The 20,148-nt window shown below is 38.6% G+C and overlaps 1 protein-coding gene across 1 annotated transcript in view; it reads left to right on the forward strand.

Annotated features, from left to right (window-relative positions):
* GABBR2 (gamma-aminobutyric acid type B receptor subunit 2) overlaps positions 1–20,148 on the forward strand; it is a 490,629-nt gene that overhangs the window by 184,218 nt on the left and 286,263 nt on the right. Inside the window, exon 3 of the mRNA XM_040588223.1 lies at positions 3,265–3,435. Coding sequence (XP_040444157.1) covers positions 3,265–3,435 — 171 coding nt within the window. The remainder of the gene's footprint in view (positions 1–3,264; positions 3,436–20,148) is intronic.

Below are 20,148 nucleotides of genomic sequence, written 5' to 3' on the forward strand. Positions count from 1 at the left end.
ATCTTACACTCTTTCTGTATGCAGCAAGGCAGCAATGTGACATGTGTAACAAAATGTTTTTAGCAATGCATTAATATGTATGCTCTGTAAATACAGTAATGTGAAAAATAGTGCTTGTGGTTTGCAAAGAGTTATTTGAGCAGTAGGATTGCTATTTTTCCAGATTTTTGACTAAATAACTAAAAGTTATAAAAAGAAATTCCTGTAACAAACCCCAGAACTAGATCTCTATGCCTTTCAGTACTGTAGAATAAGGCAAAGAAACTATGAAAAGTTTGCTATTCGGTAGGTTCAAGTTTCAAATTACTCATGAGTAAACAACTATAGCTCTAAAATACAGAGGTTTTATCTTCAGTTAAGAAGGACTGTACCATCTCAATGCATATGTGGGTGTACTGTGTTGTGGTCTTGTTTCACCACATAGATTAAAGTTTCTGTTATGAATGTTTTACTGAGATTTCTGTACAGCTGTGCTATATCACATACTTTTCCAGTAAACCTACATTGTGTCAATTTATTAACATGATATTTTATTACCACTTTTTAAAACCTAATGAGTTTTTCTTTTTCCTTTTCCCTCTTTGTGCCTCTCAAATCAATCTTGACTGCCAGTGATTATTGGGTTAAGTTCACTGCGTGCCCCCAGACCCTCATAGGGACGGTTTTGTGAAAAGTTAAATATTTTAAATGACTTAACATCTATGAGAAAGAAGAAGAAGGAAAAAAATTAAAAATGGCTGCCGTAACTATTTCAGGTTATTCATCTATCTCTTGTGAGTGTCTTATTCTGCATCGCTTTGCCATTTTAATGAGACCAGCCATGGCATGTGTGATGCTTGAAAGAAAGTCCTCTGAACATATCCCACATGCTAAGAATTGTTTGAGCATGAAACTTTCCCATTTTATATTTTAATAAAACCTTTCTTCAAAAAGTAAATGAAGAAGAATGTTCTCTTGTAATTCAGATGTCATTAGTATTACATGAGCCTGGAGTCATCTTGTCTCATTTTACATGGCTGAGAAATCTGTTATGAGTAGTTTTCATCTTTCTTTAAACAATGAAGACAGGTAAGGTTTTGCTTCATTGTTTCCCAAGAAAATCTGGGCACTTTAGGATACTAATTTAGGCACTTTTAAAAAGTCACTAAAATGTCGAAGGACACATCTGAATTGCCTTGCTTATATCACAGATCTATGTCCTAAAGCCAGCTCACAGCTATAGAGATGCTCCTCGTTACTAAGGCTTTTTGTAGTTCTGATCAGAAAACTTTACCATTCAATCTGTGAATCTGAGTTAGTTGAACCTTGCAGATTTTGCTTGTCACTACTGTTATTTCAGTGCTGCTATTAAGGATCAATCAAAATACATTTGATCCAAAACCATAATAACTTGAAAAGCGAGTCCTTTGCAGTCACCATGCTGCAAGCAGCCAGGCTGCTGAGAGGCATTCCTCTTCATGCTGGATTTCACAAGTTGAATTTTCTCTTTTTCAGTCAGATACACAGGTCCATCCACTTTCGTTGTGCATTGGATGCATGATGTTCAGTGTTACAAGGCTAGACAAAAAAGCTGGGTAGGTCTGCCTGGCAGATCTTTATTCTTTTTTCCCTTGAAATCAACTCTTCACAAGCTCCTTTCTGGTTACTAAATGCTATGAAGTTCTAGGTGAGCCAACCAATATAGTTGTAGAAAATCCAGATGACAATATTACAATGCTTCATACTGTAGTTTCTTCATAAAATCTAATAAAATCCCAGTTGCTATAATAAAATTTTTAATTAATAAATAATAATTAGAAAATTATTCATTTGTATCAATATACATTAATACATAAATTTTAATAAAAATAATCAAAATATTTTAAAAGAATTACATGGCAATAGAAGGTCTTAAAAAAAATTCTCTAGCTTCTGACTGATGAAGAGACAGGTAAACTGTACATAACTGGACAGCTTACACTATAAATTGTTTGGGTTTCAGGGGTTTTAATTAGGAAAAAAAAGCCCTATATTCAGGCAGTTGTAGCAATGCAGTATGTTCTTTGTGAGTCTAAAATCAGAGAATGAGTTCTGTCACTGTCAAGCTAAATCTAGATTTCATAGACATGAAGAAAAAGTTAGAACTGTTATTTCAGATTAAACTTGCCTATTCTGAAATTCAGAAAAGGCTATCTAGCCCAAATATACTGAATGCTTGATTGAATAAAGTGTAAATTTAATACTATGGTTGGATGTACTTATATAGGCTTGAATTCACCTACATTTTCTAACTCTTTATTGAGTTTGAAAGACTTAACTGTATTAGGGAGCATATTTTTTGATACTCAAATGAATTTGCGTTAAAACAGTGCTTTAAAAAAGAACCCTCAGCTGCTATGCATGGCTGAAAAAAAAATGCTTGAGAAACACATTCCTAGAAACCTAAAAAATACTGGAGGGAATGACCACAAGTATCTTTGGAATAGGAGAATTTTCAAAACCTGAATTTGCAGGGGTCTCTTCATAACATTGCCTGAAAATCATTCACAAAAATATGCTGCCTTTAACTTGAGCAGAAGAATTCAGGGTAGTTTTGTGTGTGTGTGTGTTAAAAGGTTTCCTCTTTTTCGTTATAAGCACTCTCAAACTCTGTACAAATTCTGGTGTTTTCAGATGTGTAGAATTAGCCACTGAGTCCCCTTTGATAACAGAAATCACACAGGGCTGCTTCAGTGGAGAAAACTGGGAGCCAGGCAAACTTCTGAGCTGTAGCCTTGGATGCCATAATTATTTTCTTTTTCTCTGCTACCTAAAACTGTTTTATTACCTGAAAATAGGAAGAAGTGCTACTAGAGGTTCACCTTCTAATTTAAAGACATACGAGTTTGAGAATATCCCCTTGGAGCTATTCTCAACTTTTATGAAGAGAACAGAAGGAAGTTGATGGGGACTTCATCAAGGAGATTTACTTCCTTAGAGCTCTCCTTCTGTGCAATGTGTAAAATGCATAATCTCAGAGGATTTTGCACCACTGACTTTGAAAATTCCCTAGTTTAATTTGTAGCAGGCAGTTTGTAGAGCTAAGGTATTTCAAAAAGGCCTTTAAAAATAAAGGGGTAAATGATGCTAGTAGGACTCCCAAGCTGTATGATAATTAAAATTCTAATGACTTCAATGCATGGATTATGTCTTGTTGCACTGAGAAGAGCAAAATTTCTGTTCTGGCTGCCTGATGACTTATGGTGACTTTCATTTTTTTTGTTGTTTGATTTTTTTTTTTTCCAGCTTTCATTTGCAGCAACAACCCCAGAGTTGGCTGATAAGAAAAAATATCCTTATTTCTTCCGGACAGTGCCATCTGATAATGCAGTGAATCCAGCAATTTTGAAGTTACTCAAATATTATCAGTGGAAGAGAGTAGGAACTTTGACCCAGGATGTACAAAGGTTCTCTGAGGTAAGATTTACCTAATTTCCAGTACACAGAGAGTGCTACTAATCTCATGCTTCCAAGGAGCTAGTTCTTCTGTTAGTAGCAATTAAGTAAAAAAAACCCAACAGACCTACTGTTTCAGTCTTGTTTGGCTTTGTCTCACTAGGTCACATTTGCTGTACTGAATAAACTTAATTCCTTTTTGGGGTTTATTTGACTGTCTATAGTAAAAACTACACATGCTTTCCCTTGTCTGTTTTTCATACTCAAGATCATTGCACCCAAGTGCAAAAAAAAAACAGTTTGGGGGTTTTTGTAGCAAAGTTTCCTTCATGCTCTTTGACTTGCCAAAATGTATGATTTTGAAGAAGGTTTGTATCCTGACATTGGTTCCCTTTAAAGAGAGAATAAATCTCATTTTATTGTGTTCCTTTTACGCTCTGATGTATCAGTCTGAACATTGAGTGACAAAATGTGGTAGGTCTATGGCTGAAAACAGTGGAAGAACTTACTGAGAGAAATGACTGAAGTCCCCAGTGTTGATAAGATCACATACGATGCATCCTCCAGATCCTCTGAGCTTCACTATGAGCAACATTTTGGTCATAGAAATTGCAATAATATATAGACCAAGTGCCTTAAGCACAGTTTTAACAATAGATTATTTAAAAGAAAGTGTCCTGTAAGTAATTAATCAGAGCAAGACACGGGAAAGAATTGGCCTGTTAATTGATGAGAGGCAAAACTAATAGAAGCATGCCAGTTTTGTGGTTTGTTTTTTTTTTCCCTTCCTCAGCATTCATTAAAAGAAAAAGGCTGACTGTGTTATGAAGACTAGCATAATTAAAACTAATGAAGAGGGATAAGAACAGGTTACAGTCTGCTTAGATGAGTCAGATATTTTCAAATTGTCTGGCACAATTAATTCACTACAGACTACTTAAGAAATCTTAGAGTCTTCCCTTATAAGGGCTTTGAGAATTACAGGATAAAAAGTAAGTGAATTGTAGGGGGAGGGAAGAAACCTTTGTGTCTGTCTTTCCAAAAAACCACAAAGACCCAGGGAATTACAGATCAGTCAGGCTAAATTTAATTCCTGGAAATACACTTGAGCAGATAATCTGTTTGGAATCACTCAGAAGATAAAAAGATGCTAAACAATGGCCAAAATGGATTTGTCAAGAATAAATCATGTAAAGCAATCTAATTTCCCTCTATGACAGGATAATAGGTCTCAAGGAGATGGGATAGATAAGTGTGATGTTTTATGACTTACAAAAATGTTAAAGGTGTTCCTAAAGAAAAGCAGGGAAACTTGGTCTTGAGGAAGATGCAGTCTCTAAGCAATATTCCTGCCACCAAGGTTAATTGACATTGTATCAATTGAATATTTGTTTTTAAAACAAATGCTGAAGAAAAAAGTCACCAAAAAGTATGATATGATTTATCCTTGTTTGGCCTGGAATTATAATTTCAAAAAGTAGCTATCAGTGGTTAACTGTCACACAAGAAGGATGGGATTCTGTCAAATGGTTTTCTCTAGAAAGCGATAAGGTTTTCTCTAGATAGTGGAATAGAGAAAATGTTTATTAAATCTGCAGCTGAGACCTACTTGGGAAAAGCTGCAAGCACTTTGCAGAGGACAGGATTAGATTTCAGAAAGATCTTGACAAGTAGAGAAAGGTTTTAATATAAATAATATTTAGGTGAAAAAGTGCTAAATGGCTATCTAGGCAGCCAATCTCCAGAGAAGGATAAATGCTGTAATGAACCACAAACTGGATAAGGGTCGAGAAGGTCAAACTGCTTGACCTACTGTAAAAAGCAGAAAGGAAGAAAACTGCTCTCATTTCTCCACCCCCAATGTAAGGCAGTGTTGACACATAAGACACCCAGAGTAAACTTCAAGTTCTCATTAGGTGCAAGTTGGAGCATCAGGTCTAGTATTGTCCAAGAAGGAAGTAGATCAGAGATGTCTATAAGAAAGTTCAGTAATTTGGAAACATGTTTTACAAGAAAGATTAGAAATGGAAAACAGTGGAATAGTCTGGGTATGTTGTAGGTAGGTACCTTCATCATATAGGGTTTGTTAAGACAAAGACTAAACAAACGTGACATAGGGCTTCTTGTTATTCCTTTGGGACAGAGGGATGGATTTCATGTCTGTCAGGGTCGCTTAAGAAATGTTAAAACTGCAGCTTTCAAGGACTTTTTAGAGTGCTGCACTTGAGTTCAAAGTATTTCTATTTCTCCTGAAAGGTAGAGCAACAACCCTCTGTGTCAGACTGCAAACTCAATTTAGTGTGATTCATTAAAACTTTCTGGTAATGCAAGGTACAGTTAAAATTCCTTGAATTCAGGTGATTTTTATAGAGCATGTTGAGCCCAGAGTCTTTGACATTTTTAGAGCTCCATCCTTCCTTTTTCAGCTCCATGCAGTTTCTCCCTTCCCTGTGCAGACAGTGAAAGCACAGAAAAAACTGGAGAAAATAACTAGTTGGCTGTACAGGAGCAATGAGTGATGGGAGCCACCAGCAGCAGAGGGGGAAGAATATGCAATGGCCAGGCAGAGCCCAGCCCCGCTGCAAGGGAGGAGGACCAGCCCAGAGAACAAGCCCGGGTTCAGCCAAGTGTGCAGACCATCAGGCAAGGAAGCCCATGGCCGCGAGACAGGTCCAAGGCCAAGCTGGGAAATCAATCCCCAGGTCACAGTCATGTCTAGTGATTGTTGGGTGGGTCGATGGCAGAGACTGAAGACATAGGACTAAAGGTGTGGGTGGAAGTTCTAGAGGAGGAACCACTAGGGCCTGTTATTGACTTCCAGGTGCTGGTATAAATCTGTACATTGACTGAAACCGTAATTTTCCCTCTAAAGGAACATAAGCCAAAACTATCCTTCTAACATTTTTTGAAAGTGACAAAATTGTTGAAAAGCATCTAAAACTTATCTCTTTGTTGTAAAATTCCACTAAGCTTAGGATGTGATTCTTCTTTTCTATACTCAAAATGCATTACAAACCAGTAGACCAGAAGTAACTGTCATCTCTGTTTACTCTCATATAAAGTGAAATAAGCAGAAATAAATGGGTCTTCAGAGAAGCCTGTGTAGTAACTCAGGTGGTTTTACTTTTAGCAACAAGACAGAGCAATTTTCTCTTTTATTTTTCCATCTCCCAGGAAGACTGTATCAGTTTGACAGACCTCTTTAAAAAAAAAAATAATAACAACAATTTGCATACCTATCTTAATTTCTTCCAATTGTCATTCCACCTAAAAATACGTGGCAATAGATATTGCCTTCTTGTTCATGTTATATAGAGAAGACTTAATACAGCTATAATTTAGTCAACAGGAACTCAGATGGCAGCTGAAGAGATGCAATTAAACTTCTTTTTCGGGGGGCTGATCACTTTTTCTTTAGCTGGATGACTGTCTCCTGTTTCTCTGCAATTTGCACTATTATCTTATGTCCAGATAATTAAAGGTCATCTAACTTATGTGCAAGTTATCTGTCCCTGGAAGTCATAAAGCTGTTGCTTTGGTTTACCTTGTCTTGTAATGAGACAGTTGTCTCAATTGCTTAGTTTATCAGTCTTACTCCGGTTTACCTCTGGAGGCCAGAATTACAGAGGATCTCTTGCTTCTCAGCCATTTTCCTTGGGAAACCTTCCTATGGAGACTGCGTTATCACACATTTCCTTTCACTTGGTGGAAAACCTCTTTCATATAAATAAATGTTACATCTTCCTCATTCTTCAGGTCACACAGAGAGGCAAAAGCTAGGAAGAGAGAACAGAGATGTTTATGCCAGCATGCTTTCAGTTCTTAAAACATATGGAAAATATCTGTATATCTGATAGTGCTAGCATGGCTTGAGGCTTCCTTTCTTGGTGTTGCTCGGATCTCAAGGATTATGACTTTTTAAATGACCAGAAGTCTATGGTTGCCAATAGCACAGCTCACTGTTAGCATTCTGTATGAGTTATTCAGGTCTGTTTGTACAACCAGAAATGTCTCTTCCATTAGTTTAATGTTTGAAGTCTATAAGTTGTCTTGGTATAAGGGTAACATACAAATGTTTTCAGTTCAGTTACTTAACTAGGACAAGTTCATACCTCTTGTGCTCTGTGTCCTAGATTTTGTGGATTGCCGCCCTGTTCTCATCCTCTGGGAGAAGCCTCAGTTTCAAAAGTTAACAATTCTGTGGCAAAGGTTTATAAATGAGGTTACAAAATATTTTCAGGGTTTTCAGTTTTAAGTATTTGCTATGGTATATAATCATAGGGTAATTTAGGTTGGAAGAGACCTCATGAGATCGTACGGTCCAGCAGACTGCTGAAAGCAAGGCTAGCTTTAATGTTTATCACCCCTGAAGACTGTTGCACACAGTTCTCAGTAAAGTCCTGACCATGCCTGTTTCCAGTTCCCAGGTGAGCTTTCAGTAGTTCAGAAATTATGCAGCAGTTGGTGCCTTCAATTTTGTGGCTGTCTAGCCGTAGCTGTTTGGGATTGTATTTTGAGTTGGGCAAACCAAGCAATATTCCTGTGGTCTGTGTTTGCTATGTTCCATGTTTTGGTGGGCAGAATCATGGAAATGAAATCATACTTAACTATCAATAACTCAAAACATTTGGGAGCCACCAGTATTGTAGAAGATGTAAAGGCTTCATAATGTGACTGTGAAATGGAAGAATGTGTAATCCTGTACTGGTTTTCAGGTAACGTTGTATTTGTTAATCAGTAATTCTAGCTTACCTTACTTGAGAAATATGCAGGAAGGAACAGTAAAATACTAATTTTATTTGTACACACTTCTTGGTTCATAATATGTTTCAAACTGAAAGTTGGCCCTTGATTACTGATACACCAGGAGGGATTCTGGCTTCCTTGTTTTGTGATAGGACACTTCCCTTAGACTGGCTTTGGTCATTTTCTTTTGCTCCTGTAATGTTAATTTTAATTCAGTGGAACTGCACTTTAACTTCACATTTGGTGGCATATTCATTATATTTCTAGATTTAAAATATATATATATATTTCCCTCCCACTGAGTATCTTGTCTGGAATTGTTTTTAAAACAAGTTAAATTCTGATCATCTCAAGTGACTCTTTGTTTTCCTCTGCTTCTTAATAGTCATCCTTTTATGTGATTTCTGTGCTTCTTCCTGGAAATATTGAGAACTCCTAATGCAATTTTATCAGTGTAGGTGGCATTTCAAAAAGACAGAAAAAATGAGAAGTGTGCAGTAAGCTAATGAAATATATTAACAATATGAAAAATAAAAGATGAAGCATTCTCTCTTGTGACTCTGTCACAATCTTCATTGAGTTTAATAGCCTAAAAATACCTTGGTGACAAAAAATAAAGAGGAAAAAATCCTTGTAAGTGGACAAAATAGTACTTTTTCTGGCTGGCATGATTAACACACTTAGGATTTCTTAAGGTTGTACTGCATTTTGTACACTGACATCTACTTCAAAAATCAGCTGGTTGTCAGGGTCCATTTTACCTAACTTGAAAGCATTAGCATCTATAAATTCCAGTTCTCATCCCAGAAAATGTAATACTGGAGAAAGAAGCCAACAGTATATGTCTATTCCTGTAGAGAAAGCAAGGTAGAAGTATTATTACTCTAGAAGTTTATTTACCGTAGCCTTGCACTCTCACTGTGGAGTCTGCAAACTAGGATCCGAGTTAGTGGTCAGTTCTGATGAAAATTCGTTGGGTAAGCAGATGCAATGAGACAGTTACTGAGGGGCTGAGATGTATTAGGCAGGGAAAAGAAATACCTGGTGACCTTTCAAATTTCAGCCAAAAAGCAAGCTTGAGACACCAGTTTTTGATGGCTGTAAGTATACACTATGCAGACTTCAAGATGTGATTACGCTCTGCCTTCTCAGGCTTGGCTTCTGAGGAAAGACAGAAGAGCAGAGACTTCTATCCTCCATCAAAGTTTCCAACAGGTTTTAGGGCAGCAAGAAAAATACTAATTTTTCTCTAAGAATGATCTTGGAAGCATCAAATTCTCCAGGTAACATCAGTGTTTAAACTGGAAGTTCTGAATAGCACCTAGTGATTTCATCCTAGAAGGTGCCCTGTACCATCAACTTTGAGAGCAGAAAAGTGGGAGAGGCAGAAGATAAGACACAGCAGGCAGTAAAAGAAAAAGAGTAAAAAAAGTAAGCAGGAAAACTGAGACATTACAAATGTCACTGTTTAACTGTAGAACTTTTGCAAACTGTCTCTTCTGATTTTTCTTATTTTTTTAAGGTGTCCTGTCTTCCTCCTGTATTCTATCTATCTTTTTGTCTGTTTTCTGTGTAATTTCATTCTTTCCACAAAGCCTTTCAGATTCTTTCTACTGGTTCATATTTCCTTTTTCTCTAAAGGAAATGAAAAGATCTCTGTGATGTCTTTCCTTTGCTGGTTCCACCCAGGAATTTCTCCCATCTCCCTGTGCTTAGCTGCTTTTGAGGAAGGAGCAGTCTTCTCTTGACATAGGTTGCTATAGTCAGGACAAAATAAACAGATAACTTCTGTGCAGTGTTCACTAATATTTATAAAGCTGACTGGTAATAAAATAAATTGTTAGATGTTATTTAAAATACTAATATGAAGGTTTTGAGGCAAAAGTTTTGGTCACTGTTACTGGACAGTTATTGACATGGTCTGTTCTTCCTGAGTTTGGAGGATGCTTGAGATGCCTTAATATGGCCTTAAATATTCTTTAAGGATTTGTTGAAATATATACACTATCAAAGAGGGGTTTTATTTGTCTTCATTGGTTTAAAAGAAAAACAAAAGCAAATTTTCACCAAGTGTGGATGTATACTTTGATAGCTGTGAACTACTGATGTAAAAATCATAGCAAAAGAGTCTATATTTAAACAAACTTCACTTGTTATGAAGAAATCACTTGTTTGCTTGTTTTTTTTCATGATCTCAAGAAGCCCCAATCTTCTTTTACCAGAGAGATTTCTAGTGAATTCAATAAGCAGAAATATGGAGACTCTGTCCTACTTGTGGTTTCTAAGTTCTCCTGTAAAGCAAAAGCACAGGCATAGATGTGCCAGAGATCTTCATATTGCCCTATTGCCAGTTCTTGCCTGAATTCTGCAGCAAATTCTTAGGAACAACTTCAAGTTCTCTTCATCTTACGAATATGAATGAATTCCCCTGTTCTGTCTTACAATTCCGTTTTCCTAGAATTCAAGTCGATACATTTAAGATCATGACAGAAAGGCAGTCTCTGAAAATGACTTCAACTAGTATCACAAAATACTATTCATATAAATGGGAAACTGTATCTTCGGTAGTGTTTGTAAGTGGTTTAAGGAGGAAGGATCACTGCAGCAATTTAAAATGGAAGAGACTGAGGCATTTCTTTCAGTAAGAAATTTCAGAATCTGAAAAGAAGATGTTCAGGCATATAAAATATAGGTGGTCACTTGCTGGAATTTTCCGAAAGGCATGCATAAGTGTCTTTTTGGCCTGTTGCGCAAATGTCATCCATGCTAGGAAACTTTTTTTCTTATGGCAGTAATACATTGTTCAATATTTTTCACATTTGCTTCTGTTCCCTAATACATTTCTTACATTTTTTTAACTTAAAAAAAAAAAAGAGGCTAGAACATCACTTGGCAGAGAATTAGCTATGCGGTGGTATTATATTGTTGTGTCCTTGTTAAAATCAAAGTGTCTTCAACAAAACCAAATCAGATTTAAGAATTTTTTAGATAAGTGGTCGCCATTCTAGCATGTTTAAACCTTATATTGTGCATGTGTGATAGGCTGGTATTTGCAACACAAGATAAATGAGTGGAATCATCAGTACCTTCTATACATCTAATACCTCCTGGCTGACAAACTCCATATAGTTAAGAGTTCTCTAATGGATCTGATATAAAAATCATCCCTTTATCTGAAACAAAGACTGATCCAGACTCAAAGAAGAAAATTCCCATTTAGATTATATTGAAAATGTGTTCCAAGACAATGCTTGTTGTAACAGATGTTAGCATTGCACATTGAAATTTTATTGCTTATACCACAGCATTGTCCTAATTCTTCTTTGGGTTTTGCTGTGCTTTGGTGCTTGTTTTTTAGAAAATGAAAATAAAAGGATGAAATATGATTCTAAACAGTGATTTAACTTGCAAAAATTTCCGCCACGCAATAGTTTTGATTGAGTATCTAATTATCTTCCATTCATCAGGCAATTGCAGGATATTTTCAAATTAAAATCAGTGGTGCAGTGATGAAATTTAAAAGTGGGCACCATTGTGCACACGATGTAGATGAGTGCTAGGAAAATGTGATATTGTCCAAATCAGAAGAGAGTAAGCTCCCTTCACTGAAATAACCATTTCTGAAACAATTTATTAAAATTCAAGGTCTTAATTGCTAAGAGGTTAAAATAAAACCCTGGAAATGTCATAGAATGTCTTTTGAAATGATGAACCTTCCTGGAAGAGTATGCAAATTTAACAGAATCTATTCCCCGTGAAAGGTAATCTGCAAGCACTGGAGTCAAGAAGATAAAGCAGTTGTTAAACTGCTTGAAGTCAGCATGTGCAGGACTGGGGCCATTCCTTAAGTTTGATTTCAAAAATATGCCTGTCTCCTATCACTGTCATTATGAAAGATTAAAGCCTGAATTAGCTCAGGATGTGAGAGTAATTTTTAAGTGTTCCTGTGTGTTTTCCTCAGTGCTGCATGTTCATGGATACATTTATTTACTGGGATTTGTTTAAAAAACCTGATCTCTTCCCAAGAACTGTGTGTGTGTGTGGGTTCTGTATTATTCTGGTTGTGTCCACCAAAATCTATATTGTATTTTCTCTGTCTTCATTATTGCTTTTAGATTGTTTTGCGGTGATTCAGGATTCAGTTTCAACAGATCGCAGAACCTCTTGTGCCCTGTGAGGACAGTGGAACCTTTTTGGGGCTAGAGATAGCTTTTCCCTAAGAAAAGTGTTTAAGAAAAGACATCAGTCATCCCTCTTAGACTTCAAATCTAGAAATGTAGAACACACGTACTGTCATACAGTCAGAATTCTGCCTTCTTTACACATTATTAATTTACTGTGTAGGAAAAAAAAAGTCCAAGATGAGGATTAACACAACTCTTCTGAGACTTTTTCACATATTCTCAGTCATCCCCAAAACATGCATCTTCCCCATCATTAACACAATGCCATGCATCTTCTGATTATCTGTGCTGCCGTGTTGTACCGGGGATCTGAGTGAACTGGTGATGTAGACCACTCTGGAGCATATGGCTCAGGCAGGCAGTCGCCCAGAAAAGTAAGAATGTAAGCTGTTAACATCTGGCCAGTCTTTTGTTCATTTGTCTGGAGCAGCCAGATTGATCTCCACATAGTTTGGCTTCCAGTGCAGTTTCATGTTTTATTTACTCCCCCCCTTTAACTGCAGGCTGCTGATGAAAGTGGCAGTCCTCTCTTATCCCCCTGCCAAGTTTCTGCCTTCTCCATTGCACGTGATCTTTAGCAGTCATTCCACTGTCGTGGATCGGCTCGTCTGCCCAAAGCTAAGCTTCCATTTGCAGGGTGACTCAGGCTCTGTGGTTATAATTTTTCTGCAATTCTTATGTCATTTGGAAAAGTGGAAACTTAACTTTCATGGAGACTTACTGGACATCACTCAAAGTGCAGAGTGAAGATTTTGTGTGATGGGAGTCTGAAAGCCAGTGCGAAAACTTTTTCTGTGGTTTTGAGAAGATCGTTCACCTTCAACATGAGTGAGTGGGGCATGTAGCAGATCTAGGCGTATGCTTGCCAGGAGAGTTTTTCCATGCTCTATTTCCTTTGTTTGCAAAAATGATGATAATATGATGGAAATGAAACACAGAGAAGTTGTCAAAGTTACAGTGAGACTCCAGTGGTGTTCAAAACCTTTAGGAGTACTAAATTTAGCATGGTTCTTCTGGGTCCTGGTAAATATTTAGAGGCCATGGGATTATGGGAAAGTCATATGATTATGATATGGGAAATGGGGAGAAAGCAGAGAGAGAACCTTAGCTTAGGTTTGTTGCTTTTTATAGGAAATGGTCTGTGCACATTCAGCTACAGAGTAGAGGGTCATTCATAGGCAATAAGTGCCCTACATCGTTGAACAGAATGTCTTTTATCTGAGTGAGAAAGTGTCCTTGAGAGATGTGACCTGGTAAATTTAATAACATTCCTCATTACCACCCTTTTTCTTAAGAATTTTTATTTGCCACTGGCATATTCTGAGCCTGTTTGCTCCCAGTGACTGGCAGTAGGCTAACGGTGTACATGAAAATAACTTTCTAAACACTGTCATAGCTTGGAAAATAGTTCCAAATTGTGACTGACAGAAATCAACTTTGTTGCAGAGTAGTAAAATAGTTTGAGCTACTGACATGTATCAAAACTTCTAGATATGTAGGACACATCAACCAGACATTTCTTCTTTCCAAATCTTGTGCTTTAGGTCTTGCACTGAAAAGATTTCAAATCGACATCACAAGCCTAATGTCAAGTCCCAGAAAAACACTCTTTTTCAAGGCAGTTTAGACATAACTATGGATTATAGGAGCATTCTGAAACCTAAACTGTTACTCTAAAGTACAAGGTATGGCTTTAAATCTGTTAGCCGTATCTGAAGATGTCCATTATGCTGTCTGAGGTAACTATATGCAGGACATCAGTAATGTTTGTAGTGTTTTCGTTCAGAGAATTCCAGAATGGTTGAAGTTGGAAGAGACCTCTGGAGGTAATCTGGTCCAAACCCCCTGTTCAGACAGGGACACCTAAAGCCAGTTGCCAGGACCATGTCCAGACAGTGTTTTAGCATATCCACAGACTCCCTGGACAACCTGTGCCAGTGCCTCTTGACCATCAGAGTTAAAAAAATGTTTCCTATTGTTCAGATGAAATTTTCTATATCTCAGTTTGTGTCCGTTGCCTCTGATTTTGTCACTAGTGAAAGCAGCCTGGCTCCATCCTCTTTGTCCCTCCCTTCAGGGATTTATATACATCAATGAGATTTCCCCCATTCTGAGCCTTCTGTTCTCCAGGTTGAACAGTCCCAAATCACTCAGACTTTCCTCATGTTGAGATCCTCCAGTGCCTTAATCACCTTCATGGCACTTTGCTGGACACTATCCAGTGTGTCCATGTCTCTTGAATTAGGGTGCCCAGAACTGCACCTGGCCCACTATCTATGGGCTCACCAGTGCTGAATAGAGGGGAAGGATCACCTCCCTTGACCTGCTGTAGCAACACTCACCTCATGCAGCCCAGATACCATTATCCTTCTTTGCCACAAGGTCATGCTGCTGGCTTATGCTCAGCCTGGTGTCTGTCAAACTGCTTTCTGGCTGGTCAGCCCCTAGAACATACTGGTGTATGGTGGTGTTCTTCCCTAGCTCAGGACTTTGCAATTCCCCTTGTTGAACTGCATGAGGTTCCTGTCAGCCATTTCTCCAGCCTGTGTTGAGGTCCCTCTGGACGGCAGCACGACTCTATTGTGTATCAGCCACTCCTCCCAGTTTTGTGTCCCCAGCAAACCTGCTGAGCGCCCTTGCGGTGCACTGCTAGCTACTGGCCAGAGGGACCTGACCTCCATGTGATTGCCACACTCTGGGCCCAACCATTCAGCCAGTTTTCAGTCCACCTCGTTGTCTGCTTGTCCTGCTCATGCTCTATTTGCTTCTCTGTGAGAATCTTATGGGACAATGTCAAGAGCCGTGCTTAAGTCTAGGTAGATGATGTGCTTGTTGTGGTTTAACCCAGCCAGCAGCTAAAGTACCACACAGCTGCTTGCAGGGTCAGATGCTCCAAAGCTGCTGGGAAGCTACTCTGCGGAGTGTCATGGCCATACCCGGGACCATTTATGCTGGCTTGAACACAGTTGCCTCTCTCTTCCACCTCCCATTTCTTCTTATCTGCACCCTTCTGCATGAGCTGCTGTGCTGCTGCTTGTCTCTGGGAGCTGTGCTCTGGGCCTGGCCCTTCCATAGGCCTCTTCTGAGCTCAAGCTGAAAGGGTTCTTGACCTTCTATAATCAGAAGGTGGCTGCAACAAAGGCTCCAGGCATCTTGGGTCAAGGGCATGTGGTCATGCTCATTAGAAGTGGCTAGAGCTTCCTGGGGCCCACACAGTCATGGCTCCCCTTATCTCATCCTTGCCTGAAAGCAGCAAGCACCCTCATGTTTCTCAGAAGGTTCCTAGGAGTTCCATGATCATTCTGGACCTTGTCCCCAGAGGATCCCAATGCAAAGCCCAGAGTCTGCCGCACAGACTGCTGTGTCTGCATGGGATGCAGGAACAGCAAAGTCTTGAAGGGAAGAATAAAATGGTAGGCAGAGGGCAGGAAAAATAAATCACAACACAGTTTTATCAAAGGAAGGCCGTGTCAGAGGTGGTGAGCTAATGGATTTCTTAGAACTACTAGAGTGGATTTTAATGCTCAGCTGCAGTCTTAAGTTTGTTGGTACAGTGCCCTGTGGGAGCTGGGTGGAACAGCGATAGTAGGACAGGTGCTGGGGAGTTCTAAAACAGTTCAGGAGCACAGCCAGAGGGAAGACTGCAGCAAACAGGGTTATTCTCAGGATAGAGAAGTTAACAGTGATTTTTTTCTTTTTAAGGAATAGACCTGGACCAATTGCTTTCAATGTATTAATTCATTACTGTAGGGAGAACAATGTATAAACTTGTGAAAGTTGTATATGACACAGGGAATAAAGAAATTCCCACAACAAGAAGAAACAGATCATCACAAAGGATCTTGTTAACAGGAATCAGGAAATGAAGTGTAGAACTTCACAAGTGATAGGCTTTCCATGTGGTAAGCTCCCTAGAATTTCCAGGAATTTAATTTAACAGATCCCAGCTGTTGCAGGACCCTAAGACTTTGGTGAAACTTTGAAATTCTCTCCCTTTTAAACTCTCTTCCTTTGGTACATTGTAGCTGTAACCTTTAATGTTTTATTAGATATTTAAGGTTTGGTTCTGGAAAGTGTTTTACAGCTTACAGCATATGAAGAGCCTTCCCATGTGTGGATTTTTTTAATCTGTGTATCAACTGTTTGGTTGTCCTAGGCAGTCCCTTTCAGTGGTAAGTTCTTGTGGATTTTAGACATGCCCCATTCTTAACAGGAATCTTCTTTCCCTGTTCTTTCCTAGATCTAATCAAACAGAACTATAACCATGAGCTCCTTCTACAAGTAAAGATTTTCAATTTGTTTAATCAGTGTTCCATCATTTTGTGGAGGGCTTACTTAATAAAAATGTATTTTTTTCTCTTTGATAGAAAATACAGAATTAATTGAACTCTGACTATTGAAAATTTTACAATAATAATCATACTGTTATGATATTGAAGATACACTTGAATATGTTGTAAGTTCACGATAATAATCATATTGTTATGATATTGAAGATACACTTGAATATGTTGTAAGTTCATTATGAACAATTTTTGCCAAATGCCTTTTTTCTAGTCGAGATCAGACAAGCTACTAAGGCATTGTATTAGTATTCCCTGGCTGACTGAATGCATGAGTGCCTCCAGCACACATATTTCTAAGCTTTGACAGTAGTCAATACAGTTAAAGAGAACTTGAGGCAGCACTTTCTGTAAATGTCAAAGGCTAAATTGCATACATGTTAAATAGGAGTTAGATTTACTTAAAATGTTATTTCAGTGGCTCTCAGCATCACCTCTAGAGCTCTTTGCAATTGCCTTGAAGCTAGAGGAAGCTTTAAGGATGCTCATAAAGCTAGGTCTGTAAAAGCGTTTAGGCTCCCTTGTCTCTAGCTCCAAGACCTGTGGAGTTTAGTTGTTCTTCCTCCTTACACAACTGATGGATTAGTGGATAAATGATTTTTAGATTGATTCTCAAAATCAGAGATGACAGCATACAGACCAAGGAACTAGTAAAGGTAGTCAAGAGTCAGCACTAAGATTTCTGTGTATTGTAGATCCTGCCACTTTCCAGGAAGTTAAGTCCTTTCTCTGGGGCTCTAGAGATGTGCTTCTATACATGCAGGAGTCACATCTCTAAATCATTTTCTGGACCCCAGAATGCTACCGTCTGTACGTCAAAGGCTGAATGGAGGTCAGTCCTTTCTATTCAGAAAGCTGTGTCTGCAGATAATGATATTTTTGCCTTAGCCGTTCTTTCAAGAATACGCCAAGGAAGCGGAAATTCTCTTTTCTGTTCCCTTCTCTTTGAATCCTCTGAAAGGAATTCAAACTCACATCAGCCCACCACCAGGACGGAGCCCTAATCAGCAGTGGCAGACATCTGCATCCTTTTCTGGCAGTGACTTCAAGTACTTTCACTACTGTAATAAATGGGAATGCAGCCCATTCCAGAAGGGTACAGTGTAGGTGGAAAACAAGGAATGTATCCAGATACTCTTAAACAGATGCATAACAAGAAATGCTTGTATTTGCTCTGCACTGCTCTGAGGGAGGAAGGTGGGTGGTGAATTCCTGTACTTCGTTCTGCAAATTACACGTGTATGAAAGGGAGGAGGATTACAGAACAGAATTAGATAGTGTTGTAGAGAATGTTTCACTGACAAAACTTTTTTAAAGGTTCAACAGGACATTGAGCTGGCAGTTTGGATGATGAGAAATGAGCAGATACTGGTCTTTCTTCTGGCAGAGACTGTTCTAGTCATTCCTTGGATACACAGTTAGTGATGTGGTATGAGCAGGAGTGTCTTTACTCTGCCTTTGTTTGCAGTGTAGAGACATAGTGGAGATTTGTTCTGACACATTTTGCATCCCACATCTGAACAGGGGTTTCTAATAGAAACTAAAACTGCACCATGAGAGACAAGATGATATATGGCAATTTGCAGGTCCTAAGACAGGCCAAAACTGCCTTAATAATACTCTGTGATCAAGTGCGACTTGCCAGACAGGACAAACAGGTATCGGGGACTAGGGGAAGCAGTTAAGCATCTCGCCTGCATACTCCAGGATGTGATTGCCTTTCCTAAGAAGTAAATAAACAAGAGTATTTAGAAAAAATGTATTAGTCAAAGCATATGTGTGGGAGACGTGAGGCTGTGGCTTTGCAGTTATCAGGAGTGGTGCTTTGCATGGTGATTGCTGTAACCATGGCTTCCTACATAAGCAAGAATCTATCCATAAAACAAGCCTCCCATTCCATATAGAGCCGTTCTGCCCCATGGTTCCTCTTGTCTTCAAGCACAAGAAACGCCAAACTGCTTGTTTGCAGTCACTGAGAAGGAAGGAGGAATGGTCTTCCCAGACCTCAGCTGTCCCACTTTCCCCCCTTGCTTTGTGCTGAACTCCTCTGAATATTGTTATGCCTCCAGCCTGAAAACTTTCCTTCCATGATCCTTCTGCCTATTGAGGTCGCATGTAGTAGAGGTATGGTCTACTGTATCGTTCATCTATCTAAATTGACTCTGTATATGAGATACTAATTCTAAACAGAATGGGATTGCAGAATTGAGCTACAGCAACTTTATCAATGAAAAGTGCATCCTTTCATTTCCTCCAAGTCATTGTCAACATTTCTCAGCTTCATCAAGATGTCCACATGTCATTTCAGGATGTCTTCTCTCTCCAAGACTGTAAAATAGCACTTTATATTAGCATTAAAATCATTAGTTGGAAGATATAAGGGAGGAAAATCTGTTTCAAAATGCTTAGAAAAAAATATATAAATCTGCATTTTTCCTATAGGGTGTTGTATCCAGTCCTGACAATCACAGTGAAAAATCATGAGCCCAGAGACCCCTAAGCTAACACTGATCCAAATTGCTATACTCATGCAGTGTGCTGCAAAGTTCCCAGCTTTGATCTATTTCCAGCGTACTGAAAAGTTATACTCCTCATAGTACTGGCGGTCGTAGGGCTGTCTGCATCATATTAGAAATGGTATGCCCTGGAGAAGGAGAGGAGGGAAATATATGAATTATCTTTTGATTATGATACACTGCAGTGTAGCCTTCAGCTCTTATTTTGCTTTCCAGTCGTTTTCCTCACTTTAGCTTTATTTCTTTAATTTCAGCCAGTATGATGTTGTGGCGTACTAGCAAACTAATTTGCCTACAGCCTAGTAAAAATCTCATTTTTTGCCTCTGTCAGGTCTAATGATTGCAAAAGTGTTTGCTCTTGTGCTGGTGGAACAGACAAGTGCTCTGTGTTACCCTTGTCAGCCTTCTGCAATCAGTCCTGAGGTCTGCCCTCAGACCAGCATCACTTCGCTTGTCCAGCTTGCTGCAATGAAAAACCATGGTATTTGCTGTGAAGATTTCTGTGATGGATTCCATCACCCATGGTTTCACAGATGCTTTTGTTTATATGAATATCAGACACTTTAGGACAAATGCTTGTCCAAAGAAAAAGCAAGAACTTGTCAACACTCTCACCTGGAAACTAGTTGGTTTTGGCTTCTTTTTTCTCTTGGATTTCATTTTCCTTTGTGCAGCAATACAAATATAAACCTAAAGAAATCCCCCTGCCTTGACTCTCTTATTTAGCTTAAACTTTGTGTCCTTAAAATGCTTTGCATAACTTGCTAGTTTAGTTTTTAGAATTTTAGGGTTTTTGCAGTATCAATGTTTAATCTATCTTTTCCAGATGCTGGCCTCTTGGCACCTCCCTTAACCTCCCTTGTCTATTGTCCCATACTGAAAAATACAGTAGGACCTTGCTGTGTTGTGACATCTATTCTCATTGATCAGAGTATGGTGACAGTA

Source organism: Falco naumanni, chromosome 3, assembly GCF_017639655.2.
Source record: "Falco naumanni isolate bFalNau1 chromosome 3, bFalNau1.pat, whole genome shotgun sequence".
In the NCBI taxonomy this organism is placed as follows: Eukaryota; Metazoa; Chordata; class Aves; order Falconiformes; family Falconidae; genus Falco; species Falco naumanni.